A 10,870-nucleotide genomic window follows, 5' to 3' on the forward strand; every position below is an offset into this window, starting at 1 on the left:
GTCACTTATCAGAGATGTTAGGAGAACTTTTTTTTTTTTAACTGTGTGGTTAGACTAAATCATTGCTTCCCAAACCAAACACTTATTAATAAAACTACAAAGCTTTTTAAAATACGAATTTCCAAATTTGCCACAAGCCCAGTAGGTCTGGGTGGGGCCTGGAATCTATAAGACACCTCCTGAGTGATTCTGATACACTTAGTAGCCCAGAGGTTCAAGATCCTGTATTTGCATATCACATAATCAAATGGCCTTTAACGTTCCTTAGTTTCAAAATTCTAATGAAAATCATCTCTATATAAACAGTTTTATCTTTGTATATCAAAATAAATTGAGAATACCTGAAAGTACATGTCACTTTAACCATTCTTCAATTTTTCCCCCAAATTCATAACAAAATCACCATGTACTCGGAAGTACTACTATTACATAAAAGAACTTCTCTAACCTGGACGAATTACAAAGAAATAATAATCATCGCTCATTTAACAAGTGTTTACTGTGAGCCTATTATTACATGCCAGGAAACAAAAGTGACAGAACTCTACCCCAACAGAACTCAGTCAAACCATCAAGAAATTATAATATTGTGTGCTATCATATGGGAAGTACAGAGTGCTGTGAGAGCATAAAGAAAGGGAGTGATAAGTGTATAATATTCTTGACCTAAACTGCAAGATAGGAGATGCAATTTACAAGAGAACTGAGAAAGACCTTGAGGTAGGATTTAGGTGAAGAGAGAAACAGGAAAGAAGAAAAAACTGGAGGGAAAAAAGGTTAAAAATATTTTATTTTTCCATTTTACCAGCACAGAAAAAAAAAAATTAGAGAAGTTGGAAAAGATAGATATATACTTTAGAGATAAGACTATTTTTCTCTTCTGCAAAAAGGAGTCAAGGAGGGAAATCATAGTTAGAAGCAACAGCAGAAAGGGAAGTAGAAAAGCCAGTCCATAAGAGCTGCAGAAGAAAACAGAAGAATTAGAACTCGGACAACTGTGTCCTTGAAGGTTATTCTGTGTCAAGTGGCTCAAGCCCCTATAGCTCTTTACTGCCATCTCTATCTTACCTTCTATCACCAGACCAAGCCCACACACATTTTATAAGAAATAAGTATGCTTTTACTTGGCATTACCAAAGGCAAAACCTTAAATAGATTGCTCTTAGAAGTTCTGATACTCATGTGTAATACCAGAGAACAGAACATTAATATCTATTAAAACACCCATTAAAATGAGCCAGATTCAGTGATAATAGAGCAATATGATATAATCTGGGTAGAGTATCACCTGCGAAGACCATGTTGTAAAAATCTATCATTGTTGGTTTCATGCTGACAGGAGGAGATAGCAGAAGAAAAAAGAAATAGTTCTAAAGGCAACTCTAAGAAAGCTTTGGGGCTTACTAGAATGTCAGAACATGGGGCAAAAACTTCTGTTTTTCTCACTGTTATATCCCCAATGCCTAGAATAGTTCTCAGAATACAACAGATATTTAATGTTAACATTTACTGAATGACTGAATCCCCAAGTTATCTAAAAATCACACAAGTATACAAAAATAAAAAATGATAAAACAAAGTAAAATGGGAAGAGAATGGCCCCAGGTTCAAAATTATAACACTACTACTTATTAGCTGAAGTCTGGAGCAAACTGGGACTACTGCCTACGTCAAAAGATTAAATGATATATTAAATATGATGGCATGCAAATGCTCCTAGTAAAAAAAGGCAATCATTTAGGTTACCTAATCTTCTACTCACTAAAAGACAAATAATAGTAAATACAAAACATAATGCTTCAGCTTGTGGGAAGAATGACAGAAGTAGGCTGGAATTAGAAAAAGCATATAGATTTCAATAACCTATGAACAAAGGTTAACCAAAACTAACACAGGAGGAACTTAGATACTTTCATTTGCAGTGTCAGGCACTAAAGATAAAGAGATAAGTAAGATATCTTATACAGTAAGCTATTGAAGTGAATAAGTTATTTGTGAAAAACAGCTCTGATGTAATTATATGAAATTTCTAAAAAACGGCATATAGTCAACAGTAATTGAGAGGTCAGCTGGTTATCTCCCTGGCAGCTTTCAACACTGGCAATACCTTAGTAGTTAATTTGAATTCCTTATAAACATTCATGAAAGACAGAGCAATTTTTCGCTCACTAAAGACAAGGATTTGACTAAGTCCAGGCTCTATGGTTAACTATATATAGAAATAAAGAAGGCTTACTACTGTCAGTATCGGACTATGAGGAAAAAGAAGAGTCATACTTCTCTTCCTAAAGCTGTAACTTAGATAACACATACACAAACAAGAACAGTTCATTTTTGTTTTGTTTCAGAATGAAACAAAGATGTTTCTCAAATAAAAAATAGAGCATATCCTTTAATGGTACACATTTCTCCAATGCAGTCTCAAGGTACTATTACATATCAAGTAGTACACTTATTCCTAATAAAAGTCATCTATTTAGAGTAAAGAGAGAAATCATTACCTTATTTGTAGGCATTTTCGGCACATTCACCTTCCACATCTGGGCTTCCCTAGAGATTGCCTTTCCCAACAGGAAAGACAATTTCTGGTTTTCCAAAGGCCCTGGAAACTTCATGATATCCTTTGGATCTGCCTGCCACCCAGCTTGATGTAGCTACCTATAAAATCAAATATAAAACAATGCTCTACATTTAATTATAGATTAAGAATAGTATTGTACAAATATGTTGGTACATATGAAGCATTCATAAAACAAAATAAAAACGTTAGGAGGCAATACTGGATTTTATCGCTCTTTAAAATAGCATATATTAAAATGTTACAATAATCATCAGTTATCTAAAACATTCTCACTTTACATTTGAAATTCAGTTATAAAGAGAATAAAAATATGATCAAATAATTAATAGAACCTTTGGACTTGATCAAAACATATTATTACTGTGTCAAAAAATTGTTAAGTCCCAGGCTTTTTAAGACTACAAATTCTTAGAAGTAGTTGTCCCAAATATTCCTCTTAAAAATCTAACCAAATAAGGGCTAACCTCTCTCTTCATTTAAAAAGTTACATCAATTACATCAAATCCCACCCATTCCCATTTAACAAGTATGAAACCATCTCCTTAAGTATGAAACTATCTTGAATTGTGCTTACAATACAGTGTCCACTAGCTATACATACAGCTATTAAGTTAGAATTTAATAAAGTTGAAATATAATTCCTCAGTCACACTAGTCCCATTTCAAGTGCTTAACTGCCACGTGTGGCTAGTGGATACTGCACTGGACAGTGCAGAAAAGGAACACTTCTATTAATGCAGTAAGTTCCACTGGACAATGCTGATCTATAAAACTCAAAAAGAAGGTAACCCATACTCTAAAATGAGCAGCAAGTCCAAAGAGCAACAGTCTAGATCAATGCAGGGCAACTGAGAGTCCAAGAGATGTTTCTAGGTTTAAAAAAAAAAAAAGGAAACTATAGAGGTTTGACTGTGTATAGAAAATTGGATTGAGAAGCTGCTTTAGAATGTGAAAAGACTTAAATAGATTTGATGAAAGCTAAGGAACTATGGTTAAATTCATAAAAAGAGATTTTGCAAGAAGGTAAATATAATAACATACCATAATATTTACATAGCAATATAATGGAAATACTGAATAGAAATTTCAACACAAACATTGTGACAAAACTACACTTGGGAGGATAGGGGGTATTGGGAGAAAGCAGAACAAGAGCCTCATATTTGCATTTCATAGAGAAAAACCATAAATAATATCTAAAATGGAAATACCAAAAATAGCAGTAGGTCAAATTATTTAAAAATATGATCTTAAATAACAAGAGAAACAGGTAAGAGCTAAGAGTTGTTAACCTCTGGGGAGTGAGAAAATGGGGGGAAAGCTCTGCAGCAGGAGAATACTGTTTTTCATTGCAGACCTCATATAACTATTTCCTTTTTTCAACTGTGTGCCTGCATTATCATGTGCTTCAGATTCCTGGGAATCTTTTTTTTTTAAATTTAATGTCTAGAATTAGCATAAAAAGTTTCTAATTTCGGACAAAAATTTAAAATTTGAAAAAAAAAAAAACAACCACAAACCTTTTTTTTTCAATTTCTACATTTCCACATCCCTGCCACTATCCTCTTTCCTATTAATCACCCCACATACTTCACTTGCTACTCAACCTATTGCAGACTGCCTCTGGTTAACTGGATTGTGATTTCTTCTTTTTGTTTCTTTAAATTTCCGAGTTTTTGAAAATTTTCTATAACAAACATGAAGTACTTTTCATACTAAGAAAAAAAGGTAAATAATTTAGATAGAGAAAATAGTAACTATTCTGAAAGGTCCATCTCAAAAGTAATTTCTTCCAAGAACTTTTGATTCTCTCATCTGGCATGATTTCTCTCCCTTCTGAAAGCAGTTTCTCACCATCTTCCCTAATAAATTATAAATTCCTTTGCAGTCGTATCTACCAATCATGTTGTTATTACTCACAGTGCCCACAGCACAGTATCCAGATGAAACAAGGACTCAACCAAAGACTCATTTCAGGCCTTGGAGCTAAAAGCAAAAAACCATAACCAAAACAAACAAGCCCAAGTGTAATCTCTTTCACAGGCCAATCCTTCAAATGTCTGAAGGCTGCCATCATGCTCATCAGTTCATTTTTTGCATAGCTGAAAAACTGTTCAAGAGTTCCTCACATGACATGATTTTTGCTCTTCTAAATTAGCACCAGTTTAATTGTTAACACTAAGATCATTAGCTATTTTTTTTTGAAGGCTACACCATATTATCAATTCAGATAGAACTTATGCTCAATTAAAACTTGTAAGACTTTCTAAGATACACTCACAGGCAAACTTCCCTAACCTACCCCCACCCCATTGTGTGTGGGGTTTTGGTGCCTTTTTGGGGGGGAGGTTGTTGGGGGGTGGGTACATCGTTGTTCAGAACCTTAAATATATATCCTTTCCAAAAAGTCATTAAATCCCATCTACTGTTATATTCTGCTGAGATGTTCTGAGATGCCAATTTTGTTGACTTGGTACTTTTCTCAGATTCTCCACAATTAGAAAAACAGACACACTATAATTTCATCTAAAGCAGACATAAATATCAACCTCAGAAATAGAGCATAAAGTAGATGATCACCTGTCAAGAGGTATTTAGAAGAAACACCTGTACTGGTTGAAAATTGTACTTAATATGTTCAAAGATCTCTTCTAAATCTAATTTTAGTTATAATTAATTCTTTTCAAAACTTTAAACTTACTTTATTATTTTATTCCCTTAGCTACACTCAACAGGGTGGCTCACCAGGATCTGCAAGCCTTCTCAACATACCCCAATGGTTGGCTGCCCCTAATAATTATTTTTCTTTTACAATGCTCCCTTTGAAGATTATTTTTAGGGGAGGATGGATGTGGGGGACAGAGAGGGACATGTAGGATAGAATCATGCAAAGAAGTATAAGATCAAGTTCAAGGGATTCCTGTTCTTCAATCTCCTGTAATTCAGGCCCTTAATAAGACTTTCAAATATTTAAATGCAATAACAACTTTTTGAAAACAAAGGAATGCAGGTCAAAGAGGAAATCATAAAGGAAGTTAAAAAATACTCTGAGATAAATTTTAAAAGATCTAACATATACCAAAACTTACAGGAAACAATGAAATACCTTTAAATATCTACATTAAAAAAGATATCAAGTCAATACCCTAACCTTCCACCTTAAGACACTGGAAAAAGTAAATGAAGCTATACCTAAAGCAAGTCAGAAGAAAGAAAATTAATATCAGAGTAGAAATTAGTGAAATAGAGAACAGAAAACTAGAGAAAAATCAATGAAACCAAAAGTTGGTTCTTTGAAAAGACCAAAACTGGCAAACCTTTAGCTGCACTGACCAAGAAAAAAACAAGGATAAAGTACTAAAATCAGGAATAAAGAGGGGACATTACTAACTATGTTACAGAAAAAAAAAAAAAGGATTATAAAGAAATTTTATTAACCATTCTACACAAATAAATTGGACAATTTGGATGAAACAGACAAGCACTTAGAAACAAACTATCAAGACTGACTTAAGAATTTTTAAAAAGCTTAAATAGCCATAAAGAGATTGAATCAGTAAACAAAGGTCGTCAAAGAAAAGCCCATGCCCAAATGGCTTCACTGGAGAATTCTACCAAACATTTACAGAAAAATAAGTACAAATTCTACACACTCTTCCAAAAAATATGAAGGAGGAGCACTTTTCATTATATAAAGCCAGTTATTATCCTGCTACCAAAACCAAAGACAAAAGCACTAGAAAACTATAGACCAATATCTCTTTTAAATAAGGATGCAGAATTCCTCAACAAAATACTAGCAAGCTGAATCTGGCAACATAAAAAAGGGATTATACACCATAGCCAAGTGGGATTTAGCCCAGGAATGCAAAGTTGGCTTAACACTGATAAATCAATTTCATACACAGTATCAACCAAAGAAACATAGGAATCATTCTTTGCATACAATAGAGAAATGTAACAAAGGGGGGGAAAGTTCAAACTTCCTTAAACTTTAAAAAATGGAGTATAAATAATACAAGTGAGAGACAAAAAGGATGGAGGACACGTGGGGATGTTCTAGATTTTCCAGGCTACAGAAAAATGAAAATGCAATATCTGACCCTAGACTGGATCCTGTACTGGAGAGAGAAAAATGTTATAAAGGTCATTTTCAGGTCAATTGACATAATGAGAATTTAGATGAACTTCATCAAAGTAAATGTATCAATGTTAAACCTACTAAAATTAGTAAGTTTACTATGACTCTGTAAAACAATATCCCTAATTCTCAGAAAATACACACTGAAAAGTTCAGGTGTACAGGGTCATAATGAATGCTGCAGAGAGGGGGTGGACGATGGGGGAGGAAAGACATGATAAAACAAATGGAGTAAAAGGTTAACAACAGGTGAATTCTGGTAGTTTCTTTTTAAAATTATTTACAAGTAAATTTAAGAACACAGAAGAAGAAAAACAAAACCCATAATTTATGAGAAAGTGCTTATATTACCAGGTTTTTCTCTTTTTTACATTCCTTTTTGTAAGACAGATAATATGATACAGTGGAGAAAGCACTGGCTAGAGTTTGACTTCTTTTACTGATAGTCCACAAACATGTTTTCTAATGTGTAGAACAGATTTGAGTTAGATGAATAATGAATCCTGGTAAGGAATACAACACAAACACTAAAAACATTACTGTTCTAAATAGCAAAACTTTATAGTTGTATCTTGTTACTTTATGCCCATTATTGGTCACATCTAGAATTTTGAGTGCTGGGGAAAGTCTCTAGGAACTAAAAAACCAAGACAACTGTATTTTGGTTGGCATGTTCCACACATTTCTAACTTGATGCATTTCACACTTCACCCATTCTTTCAGTTGCTACTTGCTTCTTTCTCTGCTTATCAAATAGCTTCATGTCTGAATGAACAGTTTATAAAGTGCTTATCGTACAGTATAAAATTTATTACAAATCTACATATAGGGCCTCCTGCTCTTCCAAGGAAAAGTGCTGCACAGTGCTGGGTATATAACAAACAACTTTATTAATGTGAAAGTATTATTTTTATTATAATTGTAATGCCAACTCCATTAATAATTCTGTACTGGTGTTGATTTCAGGATATTAGTTCCTCTTCTAAAAAAAAAAAGGGGGATTTATTAATGTGACCATACAAAAACCTCATGTTCTACTATTACCTCCTTAATAAGAGACTACAGTCACTTGTATTCCAAAACAGCCTGCTTTCCCAATCTCCATGCCTTTCCACACACTGTTCTTTCAACTTGAATCGTCTTTCTCTAGCTTACTCCCTCCTTACAGAGTTGCCATTTGCATATGTACTTGGTCATTATTACACTTTTGCATTTAATTGCTCCGTGATAACTGATTATTTGTAAGCCAGTCTCTCCTACTAATCATAAGTTTCTTGATGGTGAGCACTCTCCAGAGTTAGCACTGTGGCAAATAAATAATAATAGTTTACACTTCTTAAGCGTTTAACAATAAAAAATCTGAGTGTTCACTACTTGGCCAGGTATTGTTCAAAGTACTATGCCATATTAACTCATTTAATCCTCAAAAACAAAAACCAGTATTATCATGAAGGTATTATTAAGCCCCTTTTAAAGATGAAGAAATATGCACAGAAAAGCAAATACTTTTCATTTTAAAAGTATTATACAATCAGAATAAAACATGTACACACACTCTCAGCTTCCAATCTTGATCAAAAACATTTCGAGTTCATTCTAAACTACTAGGATGTCACATTGCCACATAAGCTTACTTATTTCGGTTTAACTGCATATCATCCCTATTGCATCTTTCCAACACACACTGACTCTTCTAGTCTGCTCTACATCAGTATTAAGAAACTTCTTCTAGTCCAGAAGCTCAAAATTGCTGATGCGCCTGAGTCCTGACTAGCAAGTCTAAATCCTGTCCGTCCTCTCTTAACCTATTTGTTCATTCCCTATTTCGTCTGCCACAAACGATCTGGAGGGGCTAGAAACAGATAACGCTACTTTAATCTCTTCGGGGACAGAAACTATATAGCATAGTCAGATGGCTCGGGTTTGAATTCTGGCACCAGGTTCTGTCATCTAATGGGAAAATTAACTTATGGAGCCTCAGTTTCCGTCATGTGTAACATGCTCCTGAACTACCTGCCCTTGTGAAGATTCAATGAGTTGGAAACCACTTAGAATGATGCCTGCTCGACAATAAGCCTCAACAAGTGTTATTAGCATCATAACGTCACATAGCTGCTGCTCAAACGTTGAGTGGCTTCCACTAACAGACTAAAAGCTGAAGATTAGCTTGGCATTCAAAAGATCTTCAGTCTGATACCATTCTACCTCCCGAGAGATAACTTCCACTATTTTGCTACCCAATTCTCAACTCCTGCCAAAATAATCTGCAGTGGAACCCCCAGCTCAGCAGAGGGCCTTCTGCTTTCTTCTCAAATTTTCGGCATTTAACAGAATAATCCGTTTGTGTCTTTTTTTTTTTTTTAAAGATATCATATGGTATTTTCCTTTTTCTTTCTGGCAGATTTTCAGTATTCTCATCTGTCCCTTCAGATTGCAACTCAAGGCTCGTCTCCCCTCCCAGATTTCCCCACCTACTCACCCACACCCAAGATAACGTTCCCCTCCCCAGAGTTCCCGCTGCGCTGGCGATTCACCCATTCATCCATCTGGCCTTCCCTCGGCTTTGCAATGTAAGTGATCTTCCCCCAGCTCCCACTGGAGCGCCGAGGTCTAGGGGCGGGGGTGTGTCCCCTTCTTTGTGTATCACACAGGCTCGCGGAGCCTAGAACACGCACTAGTAGGCAATTTGCTACTGCTACAAAAAAAGTTACTCGCTGACAAAAAAAAAAAAAAAAAAAAAAAAAAAAAGGCCCGAACAGGGAACCCAGTGGAGCCATTTCCAAACTGGGCAGGTGCCGAGAAGTCGGTGCCTGGAAAGGCTAGCGGGTCGGCGGGGGGCGGGGCTCGGCCGAGGAGCGTGCGGCGGCCGCGCGGAGTGGAGGGGGGTGCGCGCGCGGATCGCGGGGACGCGTCGAGCCCCCCCGCCCCCTCACCTTCTCCTCCTCTTCCTCCTCTTCCTCCTCCTCCTCCTCCCCGGCAGAGCTGTAGGCCTCACAGGGGTGACGCGGGGTCATCCAGGGGCCCGTTACCACCTCATTATCCTCAGCGCGCAGCGGCGGGGCGTGCGGGACAAGGATGGGGCCGACTGAGGAGGGAGAAGAGGGGGAACCGGGCCGGAGGGCGCGGGCGCGGGCGCGGGCGCTCGCGCTGGAGCGGGATGCACGGCTGCGGCCGGTGGGTCGGTCAGCGTATTAGTTCCATGACGCCCCCGGACCTGAGGCCGCCGCCGGTCCCGCTCCTCCAACCGCCGCCGCTTGAGCCCAGGTGGGGAGGGGGTTCCCTCTCGCCATAGGGCGGCGGGGGCCGGGGAGAGGCGGGGGGTGAGACCGGCTCTGCCCCTGCCCGGGGGAAGCGCCTCCGAGGGGAAATGGTGAAAGGGAGGGGAAAGGAGAAAAAGGAAAAAAAAAAAAAAAAAAAAAAAGGAAGGGGAAAGGGGGGGAAAAAATAAGAAAAAGCGAGACAGAGGCGCTGCCGCGTCCGCTCGCGGGGAAGGCTGGGGAGGGAGGGGAGGGAAGAAAGAAGTGCAGGCTTCCTCGGCTCCGCCCTCGCGGACCGATTTCTAGACGGTCTCACTTCTTGTAAACAACACCGAAATGGTCTCACCCTCCCTCTTTTCCCTCTCCGCCGCCTTCTGCGTCCAACGAACGCACAGAGAAGTCTGGCAAAAAGCTGGGCTATTGGAAACGGGTTAGGGAAGTCACTGGTATTGGGGCGAGAGGAGGGAATATTTTTTGAGGGGGTGGGGGAGCTAAGAAAAGCTAAAGGTACGTGGACTCGTTTTCCGCGGAGGAGCGGAAGGGTTCCTTTTCGGTTCCACCGTGACGTCAGCACCTCCTGGGCTGGCTGGAAGAGGCGTGCGGTGGCCGGAGAGTGCGCTGCGCATGCGCCCCGGGGAAGAAAGGAGCGGCTGAGTTCTCCTCTTGGGGGTGGGGTTCTGTGGGGGTGCGCCGAACCTAGTGCTACCTGATTTTATGCAGCCTGTGTTTGTCTCTGGGGCATGCAAAAGCGTCTTTTGGGAAAGGGCCGGCCATCTGTTGTGTAAAGATCTTGCATTCTTTGTTGATCTCGCAGAAAGTTCTGTGTTCTCTTCTTACCATTGACGTGTAAATAGAATTGCGGATTTTTCGCTGCCAGGTCGTGGGTGGAGG

The 10,870-nt window shown here is 38.4% G+C and overlaps 1 protein-coding gene across 2 annotated transcripts in view; it reads right to left on the reverse strand.

Moving 5' to 3' along the window:
• CCNI (cyclin I) overlaps window positions 1–10,237 on the reverse strand; it is a 29,021-nt gene extending 18,784 nt beyond the window's left edge. Inside the window, exons 1-2 of one of the 2 annotated variants that reach the window (XM_031471247.2) lie at window positions 9,656–10,236; window positions 2,502–2,658 (exon numbers count right to left, since the gene is read on the reverse strand). In XM_031471247.2, coding sequence (XP_031327107.1) covers window positions 2,502–2,615 — 114 coding nt within the window. In that variant the 5' untranslated portion in view covers window positions 2,616–2,658; window positions 9,656–10,236. Of the gene's footprint in view, window positions 1–2,501; window positions 2,659–9,655 lie in introns of both variants that reach the window. The other variant, XM_031471252.2, reaches the window with a different exon arrangement.
• Between the last annotated feature and the right edge of the window lie 633 nt (window positions 10,238–10,870).

Source organism: Camelus dromedarius, chromosome 1 (assembly GCF_036321535.1).
Source record: "Camelus dromedarius isolate mCamDro1 chromosome 1, mCamDro1.pat, whole genome shotgun sequence".
In the NCBI taxonomy this organism is placed as follows: Eukaryota; Metazoa; Chordata; class Mammalia; order Artiodactyla; family Camelidae; genus Camelus; species Camelus dromedarius.